We start from the raw sequence: 15,018 nt of genomic DNA, 5'->3' as shown, positions 1-15,018 counted from the left end.
TCGGTGCTCCAGATAAGATTTTGAGGTGGGAGTATTTTACTCTCCATTTTTAAACTTTGAGAGTAAGTGTGATTTTAAGAGGGTAAAATGACTTTTCTCCTTCGCAAGAGAGTAAAATGTATGCGACATCCAGCCGACGTGTGAAAAATCTGTATGGAAATCATTACTATGCAGCCGCTTTCTGCATTGTGACAGAATACACCTTTCATTATTTATGGCAATTTGATCTCTCCTGTGTATATTTAAATGTTGAAATCGCAAAAACCTAGCCAATTAAATAGTAAAGCATACATCAATTTGTATTGTGTGTTTTGAGATTCGATAGCAGAATTGTCTTTTGATGTTTAATGAAAGTCCTAATTTCCTGGCGCTTACTACCTAATGGTATGCCAATGTTATGATGCACCAGAGCAGAGAGGCATGGACTCATGCTAAATTCTACATCTAATCTAGTGGTCAAATGGTTATTTATATAGCTCTTTTGGCAAAGCATTGTACATAGAATATATTTATCACAATTGCCACAAACCAAAGTCTGTACCCCTTTATCGACCTCGAAAAGATGAAAGGCTGAGTTGGACTTGCCGGGATTCGAACCCGCAACCCACAGAACACGCAGAGATTGCAGTAATGAGTGCTCAACCAGCTGAGCTATCTTATTGGCTAACATCCTTCAGAGGTTGGTTAACTGAGTATCGACTGAGGTATAATGTACCCCATTGAATGCGAGGTTGAATGGATGTAAACTAGACTGTGCACAGTCATCCTCTTATACACTGTTTTTATAATTAGACTGTACATTAAATTAGAAGTGTAAAAATGATCTTACTCTGCATGATTATGCACACAGCACCAGGACCGGAACTCTGAAAAATAAAATTGTGCAATACTGGTTTGCTTTCACTGGAAAAAAGCATAACTTGTTAAAAAAAATATTCTCAATTGCAACTTAGTTTTCCATCTTATTAATTATACAATCTAAAATTCTAGGAAAACATGCACAGTCCTTCTGAAGCTGAATGGAAAGAAACCATTCCTTTTATCAGTGCGCAGTTTATTTTTTTGAAATGCTTCAGAGAAATACATTCTGTTTCAGAGGTGGCTTGCAATTACATCCAGGTAGATAAAAATCACAAAGCCTTCAGGTTTCTGTCAAGTAACCTGACCTTTGCACTGCCCTCTGCTCTAAACCTGTGTGTAAATGTACCCAGGAAAATTATAAAGCTTGCGTATTTACAAGATTTCCATGCGTAAAAAAGGCCTGGTACTCTCCTTATCTGGAGCCCTGCGCATAGTTTTCTACCAATAGGTCAATTACGTGCCTTGAAATACATTGGGCCTCATTACAACTCAGGCGTTAAGGGTTAACGCCACCGTTAACCCTTAACGCCTGATTCTGATTTTAACGCCTGCTTTTAGCAGGCGTTAAAATCCATGGCGCTAACCTGCCATGGTGCTAATTACGCCGCCGTAATTTACGGCGGCGTAATTAGCGCCTTCCCCACTCCCATTATGCCCTATGGGGCAAAAATGGGAATGGGAATGGGGAAGGGAAAATGGGAAATGGGGATTTACCGCCCCACTCACCTTGGAATGGGGCGGTAAATCCGCCATCCACCATGGTGTAAACAGAGTTTACACCATGGTGGTAAAGTTGGTGCACTTAGCACCAAGGTTGTAATGAGGCCCATTGTGTCTAAAAGTGTAATTGGGAGTTGCTTTCCCTTATTTGCTTAGTGCATTCCAAAAATGGAGTGTGCATACTTATCATTGAGTAGCTTGAGACCCCCTCCAGAAAGTATGAGGAGTTTTAGTAGCTATGAAATGAGTTCCGAAAAGTAATGTTGCAAGGTGTATACTTGTAACAGGGTTGGTTTATTGTGTGATTTCATAATTGAGTGTCTCTGCATGACTGACAGGGTCAACTACCCTTGTAATATTGACTGTATTATAAAAGTATATCTAAACCTGGTCTTATTCCCCAAGAATTGTATATCACAATCCTGAATGTATAACCTGATGTTTGACTCACCTTGGCTTGCTTCTCTAAATAAGTTTATACCTTGCTTTACATACCATAGGTATTGAGTTGTTTTTTATGATTGCGTTTATATGATGTTATAGTACTTACCCAAGAATTATCGTGGTCTATTTGTATTTAAATTAAACCCTTTATTTTAACAATAAATAGTGTTTGTTTCTCTTTGGACCATATGTTTGCTACAATTTCTTTGTACCAAGCTAGGGCCCCTCTCCCTCCAAAGATAAGCCTGGCTGCTCTGTCCATGCTACCCAATTGTCCCCTTGCCTTATTCTCAGAGTGGAGCTTAGGTACTGCCCCAGATATGGTTTTTGTGAAGTCTTGGTAGTACTTTAGAAACACTGTCCTAACACCCAGATCACCTGCCAATCAGCGACTGCAGCCAGGGAGAAATATTAGTAGCCAGTTCATGTTTTTGTCATAATACTCTTGTATGTATCTAACAGAGTCACACTATCCAACCCAGGATTGCATTTTTCACTTTTGTCATCCGAAGTATGTCCAAACTGCCCCTTATGCATTTATGTGATTATTCCACATCTCAGCAAAGGTATTACTGTGGCACATCACACCCAATATTAAAAGGAAAAAAATGAATTGCCCTAGGCGTGTGTGAGTCCAGTAGTGTTGAACCAACACAATTGAAGCTTCTGCTCTTGTAAATAAATTGGGGGTGGAGGGGACCTACTGGAGAAAACATTTGCTTCATTCATTTTCTCTTGTTTGTGTTGATATGACCTGTTAAAATGTACCAATCATTTGGAGTTCCTGTAACTGCTAGGTGACTAGTCCTATGGTCTCGACATCTTAAGATAGATCTGCGCTCTTCTCTCTGAAGAAATCAGGACTGCACAGCACTGCACACTGATAACCTGCAGGGCTACAGCGTCCTTCTTAATCACAGCTAAGCACTTTACAAATGAGATGTGATGAACTCGAAGTTTTGCTATGGTTTTTGCTCTGTGCTCCCCTAAAGACACCGACATCCACGTTTCTCAACCCGACTATAATCACCTGCGCTAATACTTGGCATTTAAGACTTATGGCAAGTTGGCACCCACTTGTTCTTGACTGTTACATCTTGCATTTCAAATACCTTTGTTCCTTTCTGTCAAAATGGCGTTCAGTTGCTCTAAAGTACTTTCCTTTTCTCTCTCTCCCATCCAACACCTGGTGCATTTTCATCGCCATGCTCACTTTCCCTTGTTCAATATTCCCCCCCCCCCCCCACAATCCATCTTACTCCCACTTTTGATTGTACTCTACAGGTTACTGGATGTCATTCACACGGAGAACAAACTCTACCTGGTCTTTGAGTTCCTCCATCAGGACCTGAAGAAGTTCATGGATGGTTCCTCCATCAGTGGAATCCCCTTGCCTCTCATTAAGGTACTTCTTCAACCCTTACCACAGTTAGAACTGAGCCCTATTGCGTGTTGTCGTTGGGCGGGCATGCTTTGACTTAATTGGCTAGTTTGCAAAAGCTGTGCAGCTTCTATTCGTATGAGGGTGAAAACCTCTCCAGCTAGAGAGGGGGCAGAGGGCTTCTAGATTGACTTGGGAACTGAACAGTAGGAGCTTGCACTTGACTTTTTCTAGTTCTGTGCCTACAACGTTATGGCCCTTCCTCAAAGGCTTTAAGTTCTAACCCTCCAAATTTCTTTTCACTTTCACCCCGGTTTTCTATTCCAAACCTCCCACCCCCTCTTCACTTCCTTATTTAACTTTTATGCTCCTTCTTTCTCCTTTCCCTCAAATAACATTTAGGTAGCCTGAAGTTGGCATTATCTGCTATTCCAAGAGTGAATAGAGGGACCCTTCATTTCCCCCCCCCCCCACCTTCCTTTCTTTCAAGGGATGTACATGGTCCAAAAGACAGCTGTCTGCATTATGTACTGCTGTTAAACCCTATTCACTTTTCCTTTTGCAGCGCATAATGTAGTACCATGGTCCAATTCCTCACATTGGTGTTTCCAATTGAAGTACTGGCAGAGTTTTTGTATTTTGTCCCAGTTGGCTAAAAGGACATGTTTATCCGTCCTTAAATTTACCAATACAATAAATTATTACGTTTATCTTTAGGCAGCTCTGCTTAATAAACATCATGTGAATGGCTGTATTTGAACCATGCACAATACACTGGGATGGGGGAGGGGGGTCCTCTTGATGCAGACTGTGGGCTGCTTGTTTTGATTACATTGTGTTTCTGAATGTGCATTTCTACTCCTATCGTAGTATCCATTTGTACTGATATCTAACCTGACCACCGTGGCTTTTAGATGCCCAATTCTTTTGTAGAAAACTGGAAGAAACCCGCTTTTTGTGTAACTTCAGCACAAACCTGGAGGGATCTCCCATTTGGGATTACAAATAATTCGCCCAGCTTCTTGGGGAGATTCTCCTTAAAATCCTGTGGTCTGGGTCATCTGGTCATTCCTGACTCTGGTACTACTAGTGATGCCCCCATGTTCACATGGCTCTCCAAGTGGTAGTCGTGGCAGAGCAGCCCAGGCCTGACATTAAGGAAGTGGAGTCGGGTGGTATACAGGTACAGCAAACCCTTTTCGTTGGATCCCAAATAAGAAGATCCACACTATTTGTATACACATCTTTATATTTAGCAAAAAAAGGCACAGGGGAGAATGATACACTAGCAGGTTAGTAAAACTTTGTAAAACGGAGATCGCAGAGTAGCAAGTCTCGCTTTCAAACAAAACATATTTTTAGAGTCCAAGCCCTTCCTGAAAAAGAAACGCCCATGTAAAATGCCTTTCAATCCAGACCGGCAAGTTCACACTAGAGCAAGGGGGACGAGTATTGGAAATAGGGGCAGTTTTTTGTGTGAAAGAGTTCACTCTGTGCGAGTGTGCCCAAGAGTAGTCCTTGGGCTGGGTAAGCTGTTTCGCAGGTTGCGGTTGGTGATTTCCAGAGGCAGTTGCTGTGCATGTTTAGTGACTACTACAGGCTCCGTTGATGACACTCCGATGCAGAGGGGAATCACAGACCCTTGGGAAGGAATCTGAGCCAGAGCAACTGAAAAGCGAGACGGTTAACGCTAGCAGTTGTCATTGATGCAGGGCTCCCATGTCGTCCTTTGGCACAGGATCCAGCTTCTGAGGAGAGAGCCGGCTTTGCAAGACCCTAATGAAGAGCAGATAATGAAGAAAATCCCAACAAATCACACCAGAGAGAAACCGGCAATAGAAGATGTCCCAGAAAAGTGATTTCAGCAGCATAATCGCAGGAATAGTGGGAACACAGTTTCTGGAGCTTCCCAGGTGAGGGGAGACATAAATATCGCCTTACCTGGGTTCTGTAGTGAAGATTATATGGTTGGTTCGGCTCAGTTTTCAGGGTCCTGGTCTGGCAATGGATGCACATTCAGGAGCTCAGGGAGACGGGGCTTTCTTGCAAGTGATGTGAATCAGTTGTTCCCACTGGATATGGGGAAGGAAGCACCGCTGTGGGTTCCTTCTGGTCCTTGTTGGAGGGGCAGCGATTTGCCGTCAGATTGTTCATGCATCAAAGGGTGCTGGTGTAGAGCTTTTGTCCTTTTTCCAACAGCAGGGCTTGCATATAGGTTTGGAATTTAGCTCTAGGGCAAGCAGGTCTGTTTTTATCCCCCTTTGGAACCAGTGAGTGAACATTGCATCCAATCTCACACCAAGCATAATTTGAACAGGTCAGCCAATACCAGACCATCCCTCCAAGCACATCCACACATTCTGGAAAGGCCGCTTATTCAAAGGAATGAATCCATGTTGTCATGCATTTTGCATATGCCAGTGAGTACTGGTTTTAAGCTGACTACAGCCCCAGTCTTGGGAGGCACACACCCCCTACACGCACCCCCCACACATGCACACCCGCACCACACACCCCCGCACACACCCGCTGCTCTGCTTAGTTCTTGGAGACAAACTACAACTCCATCTTGATAAATGAGGGAGGTGCTCAAAAAGGACCCAGCACAGGAAAATTGAGTTCACCCAGTGGAACCATTTTACACAGATGGGGGGGGGGGGTGCGGGGGTCGCGGGGGCCACATCCAGCCAAGCACTATGAACTTGCAGAGAGAGCAGAGTTATTTTCTCTGTGAGACTGAGGAGTGCCATTGGGTATCCCTGCCTTGGGAGTCTTAAAAGACGTAACACAGGGCTACATGTTGTGGGCGGCTTACCACATGTGGTACAAAGTGGGCTTTTTGCCTAATACTGTTTCTGCTTAAAGGTCTTAATAGTTCCCACCCATGATATAGCCTGGTCCAGATTTCCAAAGGCAAACTTTCAGTCCCACATTTTGAGAATATCCAAAATCAACAAAGAGCTGTTGCAGTGTAAGGCAGAGGAACCAGTTAATTTACGTGCATCAAAAGAGGAAGGTTTAGTGTTATAGTGAGCGATGTTTGAGCTGTATATCTGGTTGTGTACATCTTCATATAAAGGCATCAAAAAATGATGTTCTTCAGTGTCTAGAAAACTACTTTACTTGAATCTAATTATTTATCATGGTGAACACAGTGCTTTGAACAGAAATGCTGTATGAAAGTGCCAAGCGTAAATGAAGCAATCCTGTGTGATACAATACTATAGTACTATGTAAATGAAACGTAAACCTGATGGTGAAGGAGGCAAATTAACAGTAAATTTATTTACAGCATGTGCACCTGGCGTTAACAGTTTGAGAATATATATTTTATAATAATGTAGAGGTTGGAAGAGGAAGATTGTCACATGGGCAGAGGGGTGCCCTTGTAGGTCTCATGAACTCCTTCAAGAAATAAAGCCCTGGATAGGTCTGATGTCATAGGGTAGGGGTGAATTCCAGTGGTAGGGAACATGGAGGCAGCAGAATGCCTTTTCAGGGCAGAGTTGGAATAATTTGAGACGAGCCTGCAGTTGCAGGGTTTAAGTTGGGGTGTGGGTATAATCTGCTTGATTGGTGAAGTGTAGGCCGATTTAAAGACCAGAAGGAAAAACTAGGGACCAGTGCTGCGTAGAGAGCCGGCGGTTTGACAAGAGTACAGGTGTAAAAGTTGACTCTTCATCAAGGGGGAAGAGGTGGAGAGGGCGAAGACCCACAGGAGCCTGGAACAGTTGAGGATCAGCAATGGGATCAGTGTTTTGGTACAATAAAATGGTTAAGGGCACATGTTTAGTTTTAGTCTTCCGACTGTAGCTGTGTATGTGATACATTGCTGGAGTTTGTTTCTTATAGTAGGGAACTCTGCCAGTTTGCAAACCTTGAAAGTAAGGGAAGAGACGTGTGTGGGTAAGATTTTACTGGTGGATTATTTTTCCTTATACCTCCTGTGAGAGGGAATCTTTTCCCACACTCGCAGAATCTTTTTACGCCTTTTTTTTTTTTATGGGTGTAATTTTTTAAGACTCTATAGTGTCTTTTAAAACTTATCCTCTTTGACACCTTTTTGGCAATAAGTGCCTATTGTTGCTGGGTTGCCCTACGGGCGCCGCTTTTACCTTTCTGTGGCTAACCTTGTGAGAACTACAGTTCCCAATGGTAGAAAGGATATTTGGATCCCTTTTACATTTTATTAGGTGAGACCAGCACCCCCCACCTTAAGTGGAATGCTGGGGGCATACAGAGTATCCCTTTTCTCATTTTAAATGTAACATTTATGTTACAATGACAAACTTACTTTTAATGGCTGGTGGCAGTGAACCTTTTTATTAATTCAATGCACCTTACTGGTGGCTGTTTGAACAGCCCCGGTAAAGGCACCCATGGGTGCTCATTTTACCAAAATGGCCCCTGTCTTGTTTTTTCACCATTTTTAGTGTTCCTTGTTCCTTCCCCTGGCATCCAGGGCAGGAAATTTCTTTGTGTGGTTTTTATCTTCGGCAGGAGTCCTGTGGACTCCACACCCAGACTCCAGAGTGTCTGTGAAGGCAGGAAGGGAGGTAGGAGTCCAAACCTCTGCAGCCCTTTTTCTTCCAGCCTCAATGCGATATTCCAGTTCAAACTGGAAGGATGGCTGTCCTGAAAGGATTGCCAGCCCCCCAGGTTAGTATGTTGCAAAGCTGTTTGATTGGCTGGGTTTCTGCATAAAAGTCTGAATCTGGAAACTTAAGAGGTAGTCGACCACTGGAACCAAAACCGAAGAGGATGATGGAGGAAAAGCGGCTGAGGCAATTTCCAGCGAGCCTGCTGTGTAACCAGAGCCTGCTGTAGCCCCCCCTCCCTTCCAATCGACCTGGGGTCTCTGAAAACGACGACCCCCATCCAGAGCCTGCTGAGACCCACCAGACTCATTTTGAGCGTACCATGCGCTGCTGTGATCTTGGGGGGTGGGGGGGCTGCAATACCCTGGGACCTCGAGCCATTGTGCGGTGCACTGTCTTCGGAATCAAGCTGAAACTTCGTGGGCATTCTGCTGGATCTCCAGAGGCACGATTCCAGTCCAAAAGGTCCCCTCACCAGAATGCTGGACCTTGCAAACAAGGAAAATCTGACCAGCGATATTCAGTCTTCTGTGCTCCTGAAATAGGCGCCAAATCCAGAGGAAAACCTTGGAAAACGAGGAAAACCTTGCCTAGAGCCTTCCCTGTTGATCCCTGCTGCAGTCTTTTTTTCAGTCACCACATCAAGGAATCCACCGGCCAGATGTTTGGCTGCAGGTCCTTAAATCCTCCTCCTGCTAAATTCTCTGTGCTGAGGTACTGTGCTGGCTTGGGTATTTACTTACCTTAACGCTCTTGTGATTCCTGTGTAGTTTTGGGGTGTTTTCTGTGATTGGGAGGCCTATCGTCCAGTTCACCCTGGCCCACTGCTGGAATCCTCCTAGGGTGTCTTCTGTGAAGCCCCTGGACACTCAACTAACTCTAAAGTAAAATACTCACCTGTCTTCCAACAGTCTTCCTTACGAACTCTGACTTTTGCTACTTAAGAACCTATCCTGACACTGCCTTTTGGACACTAGACCCTAGTGACCCCCCTTCTGCCACTGAGAACACTCCTGCTCCAAGAATAAGGATCTACTTTTAAAGCATTGGGCCTTTTGCCTAGAAAAGAGAATAAGTGTTTAAAAGTTACTTACTTGCAAAAGAAGTTGTTTGGTAAAGAGTGAACCGTTACAAATGTTCTTACCTTAGAAATGTTCTGCCATTCTGAAAAGTAGATATACGTTTATTTTACTCGCCTGTGTATTGGCTGTACCTCGTCGCCAAAAGTAGTTCTGTTGGCTTTACTTAAGAGTTTCTTTCAGAAAATTAGTGTGTACGTTTCCCAACTGGGTCTTGCTTCCCCTGGCTTGTTAGCCTATCCAGAATAAGTCTGCATTAGGTTTTACATACCTATAATAACTGAGTCATTCATAAAGTGTAACACTGGGTTTTGCTTTCCCTGGTCTGTCTGGTTTAGACAGACACAAAAAGAGTCTTAGGTTTACCCCTGCCTTTAAGTTGCTTATAGCTCCTGTAAAAAGTGTATAGGTTTTACTTACCTTGAGTATAACCGTGTTCTCTTACAATAATTTAGTTATTGCTTCCCAGTCTGTCAAACTGAAAAGCAACTGTAATTGAATATTACACCCCAAGGTCCAACTCCCCAAAAATAACTGTTATCCTGGATCTGAGTTATAGGTGTATACTGTTCGTAGAATCTGTGATTCACTAGATCAGGAAAGTATATTGTCCAGTTGATATTACTAAGATTTCTTGCGGAGTGTCACGGTGCAACTGATACTTTTAGATTACTTTAAGTAACCAGAAGACTAACTATTGGTTTTGACTTCTCTAGAACTCCTGTTAGGTGTTCCAAATAAGGTTATATGCTTTGGTCTGTGTACCTTCACGCATAGTGTTGTGTTTTTCTATAATGTGATTATATGATCTGTGATAGTAGTACTTTCCCCTATGATGTATCTGGGCTTACTTGTATTTAAATAAACCATTAATTTATTTACAATACATAGTGTTTGTTTTTCTTTGGACCATTGTATTACAATTTAATTTGTACTGATTCTACAGCCCACGCTCCCTCCTAAAATAAGCCTGGCTGCTCTGTCTACGCAACCCTGAAACTAGGTCGTACAGCCTTATACTAAGAGTGGAGTCTTGCACTGCCGCAATTGAATGGCCTTACTAAGCCCTTAGTTGGACTTCAGGAAAACTGTACTAACATTGTGTAATTGAGGATAAGAGGAAATTAAATGGAGACGAAAGATGATGGGGACTGTGACGAATAGAAGAGCAGAGAGCCATCATGTGGCAGTTAGACCATGGAATGTAAGTGGATATTTTGGGTGCTGGATTAGAATGCAAAACATTGGCAAGGGAAGCCAGAGGAGATAAACTTGCTGACTGGAGATGACAAAGGATTTATCCTTTGGGAGCAACCATTTTGAAGGCAGGGTGTGTTTGTAGAGGCGATACAATGGTTCCAAGAGATAGTAAAATACAAATTGATATTGATATGTTTCAAAGCGCTTACATCTGGTAGGAGGCAGCACATTTGTGTTTAGTGTCATGGACGCTGTAGGTAGATTTTCCTTTTGAGTAAAATTCTCCCCAATTTGTGAGTCCCCAAGCATTTTTGCTGGTATACTGCATTTTTAGACTGATTCTCCCGAGTGAGTGGGAACCTCTATCCACACTTGCTCATTCTTTCATTCTAACCATGGGAACATTTTTATTACCTCTGTGATAATTTTGAATGGAGTTATGCTTTCCTCCATATTTTCTGGCATCTACCTTGTTATTACAGCACTTTCTATGCAGTGCTGCTCGGAGCATGGTGAGCTTCCATTTTTATTGTATGTGTTAACACATGTTCCAGGGCAGGGGGACCCTTTTGGCCCAACTGTATTTTATTTTGCGAGATTAGCCCACCCCACCCTACCTTAAATTGAGTGCTGAGGGGAAACCTTGTCTCCCTTTTCAGCTTATCCAGTAACCTTTTGTTACTGTTCCAAGTGCATCTGACTGGCTGGTGGCGGTATATCTTTTTGCATGACTTTTTGTGGACATTTGTTGCAGGATGCCTTTGCAGCTGCGATAAGGGACACAAGGGTCACCATTTGCCTAAAATGGTGGCTGTACTTTTTTAAGCCCTGTTCTTGCTGACTTGGTCATTCTTGAACGCCTTCTACCTGCCTGGTTGAGGTCTTGATGGGCCTTTTTTGACTTTGGCGAGCTTCCCTTGGAAAGCTTGCCAAGTAATTGCCCTGAAAGGACAGGGGGTAGGGGGTTGACCGACCCCCCCCACCCCCCTGGTCTTTATCCGCCAGTGTGCCTGCCTGGAACCAGTTTATGCTAAAAGGCTGACTGTCCCAGTTGGACAGCCACCCGCCATCCCCTCCCAAATTTGAATGAATGCATGTCTGGTGATTGGTGGGCTCAGCTGGTTTTCCTGCATAAAAGGCACTTGAGCTGAAACTCTGTCGGCCACTGAACTGAAGATCTAAAGAGGAATTCTTAGAAGGACATGCCCAGCTACTTTCAATCACTGCCAGAGCCGTTGAGTGACCGCTCCCTACACCGAATTCCTGAGTGACTGGGAAGATCTCTTGAAGAAACCTTCCTCCCCTGGACTGCGCCTAACCAGTGTCGACCACCTGCATTTTGCATCATCCCTCGAAGAGCCGAGACCTCCCTGGCCTGGAGTCTCCAAATATCCTGGTGCCTGTGCCATTTTGCGGTGCATTGTCTTGTGAAGCGCTATTTTGACTGAAACCTTCTGGGCATCCCTCTGGGCCTGCAGTGACTGTTTCCCTCTCCTAGACGTCCCCTCAGGCGAGTCCAGGACTGAGAACCAGAGAGAAGTCTGCTGGGCGACATTGCTGTCCCGAAGCCTGTGAAGGGCTCCAACGAGCCATGCTTGGCATTCCATTGTCTGATCCCTCAAAGTTCCTTCTTCAGCCGCCAAAGCCAAGCAACACCTTGGGGGCCGTCCTGTGACAGTGTTCTTCATTGAAAAGGTAATGTCCTGCTCATGGGTACTACCTGGGGCTTGCTGCGTTCTTTTGTTGCTGGTGGCTGCATTAAGCTGAACATTGCACCCCTACCGTGCGCTTCATTGGGGTGGACAATCCATTGTGCTCTACCTTGCCTTAGGACACTTATCCTTGGGCAATCCGGCTAGGGAAACCGTATATTTCCTTGCCAAGGTAAACTTGACTATACCAAGTTTCTGCTGGACTTGGCTCCTTAATTCCTGAGCCCTGCTTTCCTTGTCCTGGTGACCCAGTGTGCCCTCTGACTTTGAGACTCGCTTAAGACTGGGCTGGACTTTCTAAGATGGCTAAAGGTATAACAAGTTATCAAAGTTTCTATACGTTTGCATATATGTTCCAAGAGGTTTGCTTATGTGCTTTACCATTATTGCTATTCTTAAGTATCTAACTGTGAATTTGCAACCGTTTTACTATTATATTATTGTGTGATAGTACTTACCTTACTTGAATGCTACAAGCCTTAGTCTATATAAATAAATGCCTATTTAAAAAAAAATGTATATATAACTTCTAGTGTGTAAGAGTTTCTGTGAACTAAGCGTATGCTCTGAGTTTCGTGTGCCTCACTACAGCCCTCCTAGACTAAGCCTAATTGCTCAGCCATTGCTACCAAACCAGGATAGTTCAGGCAAAACCTAAGGGGTGTAACCCTGTTCACCAAGGGTGGGCTTTCTAAATTATTGTCCCAGACAGGACTTTACAAAAAAAAATGTAACGGAAGCCAAAGGGAGGAGGCTGGTCAACCATGTGGAATGTAGCAGAGAGGTCAAGTAGGATGAGAATGAAGGATAGTTTGCATTGGGAGCACTACTGAGGAAGTTCAGATGTGGGTGTAAAAATAGTGCACCAGAAACTTAGGCTAATTTATGACAAGCATTTCCCTAAACCTTTGGCCCTGCCATCTGCGGGAGACCTATCTGACTCATGGGAACTCCTGTGCAGAGCGAGGAAGTGACAACACTCTCACCCCCTCCCCCCACTTTCCAACCACCTCATTGATCACCTAACTCCTCACTACTAAATGTTTGCATCCCGACGCCTCCCACAATCCTACAGACCACCCCTAATGTCTAGTGTACTTTAGATTCAGACCCTATCTATCTTCTTTCAACCACTATGCTGTTAATTTTTGCACTCTACAATCCATGGGTGACCCATATGGCTAACGTGCCTGGTCGGTACCAACCACATAGATTTTCATATTGACCGACAGGTAACGGGTACTTCCAACATGTATCCATCAAGGCCAAAGGTTTCTGCATCTACCTTCCTGCTATCTGATTAACACACAGTGCCCTCCTTTCTTACAAAGCCATGTGCAGCAAGGGCCACATTATTCGCAGAAGGGCACTATATAAGGCTGCTTTGCATTACATAATTTAGTGAAGTGTTAGGATAAAGTCAGGTTGAATACCACATGTTAGTTAAGTGTAGTGTCAGAGAAACAAGGCTTGCCTATCAATTCCGGGTGATGACGGAGACCGCTTTATGGTTGTCTTGCAAGATCAGACCTAAATTTATCAGGAACTGACCATATTAACCTAACCCACCTTCCAGACCCCCCTCACATTTTTATAGGATTAGGTCACCTGACTGATCGAAACCGAAGTATGTTCTAGTAAACATCAGTAGTCCTTCCAGAAGTATCATGCCTCTTACCAACATAACGCATACATACATTCATGAGTAGTCCCTTCTCGATGACCCCTTCCATTCCCTAGATTCCACCAGAGGAGGGTAGGCAACACAGACGCTGTAATGACATCCTTGCTATGTGAGCAGTCCATTGTTCTTACCAGATTTGTCCAGTTAATATAGTCACATGGGCCACAAAGAACGTGGCGTGATTTCTTGCTAAACAGCACTTTTTTTTAGTTTTACCTGTTGCGTATGCACAACAGTCCGCTGGGAAAAGCAAGCAATGGCAAAGCAAATTCTAACAGCACATTGGAACACTCAGTCTGCTACAAGGAAATACTATCTAAGGACTTTGCTAATGTGAAGTCACTCGGGTGGTGTGGGCCAAACTTAATTTGGGTCTCTTATTGGTTAATAACTTTATAAAATTATTTTTAGTTTGCCTTCTCTTCTCCCATACTAGTGTAGTGGGGCAGATGAAACCTGATAGTTTTTTGAGGGTCAGAATGTGGTTTGTTTGGGTGAGATGAAGCAATAGCTAGCAAGAAGCAGGCTGGGTCCCTTGGGCCACGGAATTGTTGAAAAGAGGAGATGGGAGCAAGAAGGTAAAGGTTGCTAGAGATGTTCTCTTTTGAGCTACAAAAGGGTTGATGTGACCACAGGATGGGTTGTCCCCTTTGAGTAGTGCTGTCAGTTGTGCTGGTTTGTTGGGAGGGAGTGCTATCAAGCATGAGGGTCAAGGAAGGGCTCATGGGGTGGGGGGAATGGACAAAGCATTGAGGATGTCGGTAGTCTTGGTGATTATAGACGGGGAAATTGAGGGCAAAACCATTGGCAGGGAGAAAGCGTTGAAGCTGCGGCTAGGTGGGTAAGGCAGCATGGCTCGGAGGGTATATGAGAGTTTGTGTGGAGACTAGAAAAGGTTGGTCTAGTAGATGGATTTAGCAGAGTCCAGTGCAGAGGGCAAATTAATTTATTGATGGCATGGGGGAGAGGGATAGCATGATTTCTGCCAGTGATCGAGATGGAGGGGGCATGGTTGTCCTTCACTTTCAGATCGGTGGGGTGGTCTGGAGTTGGGGCATTGGCAGATGGCATGAACTGTTGAAGTGGATAGTTGTGTTCAAAGGGATAGGGTAGTGCAGAGTTAATTCTGGAATATCCTTGATGTTAAGTGGAGTGAGTGTTCGAATAGAAAGCCTGGCTTCTTCAGGTGAGATAGTTGGGCATTGGGTTTCAGTTTGTTTGATGGGTGGAGGGGTCAGCGTTGGAGAATTGCTGAAGGAACTAATCCGGTGGAGTCTAGGGAGTGGTCTGGCCTGAAGGAAAGTTGGAGAATGTAATATGGTTGAAATCAACCACAGCC

The 15,018-nt window shown here is 44.1% G+C and overlaps 1 protein-coding gene across 1 annotated transcript in view; it reads left to right on the top strand.

The window, feature by feature from the left end:
* CDK2 (cyclin dependent kinase 2) overlaps window positions 1-15,018 on the top strand; it is a 185,889-nt gene that overhangs the window by 30,277 nt on the left and 140,594 nt on the right. The window contains exon 3 of the mRNA XM_069653783.1: window positions 3,310-3,430. Coding sequence (XP_069509884.1) covers window positions 3,310-3,430 — 121 coding nt within the window. The remainder of the gene's footprint in view (window positions 1-3,309; window positions 3,431-15,018) is intronic.

The sequence above is a fragment of the Ambystoma mexicanum genome, chromosome 3q (assembly GCF_040938575.1).
Source record: "Ambystoma mexicanum isolate Mex_15411 chromosome 3q, UKY_AmexF1_1, whole genome shotgun sequence".
Classification (NCBI taxonomy): Eukaryota; Metazoa; Chordata; class Amphibia; order Caudata; family Ambystomatidae; genus Ambystoma; species Ambystoma mexicanum.
This window is presented reverse-complemented; position numbering and strand designations above follow the sequence as displayed.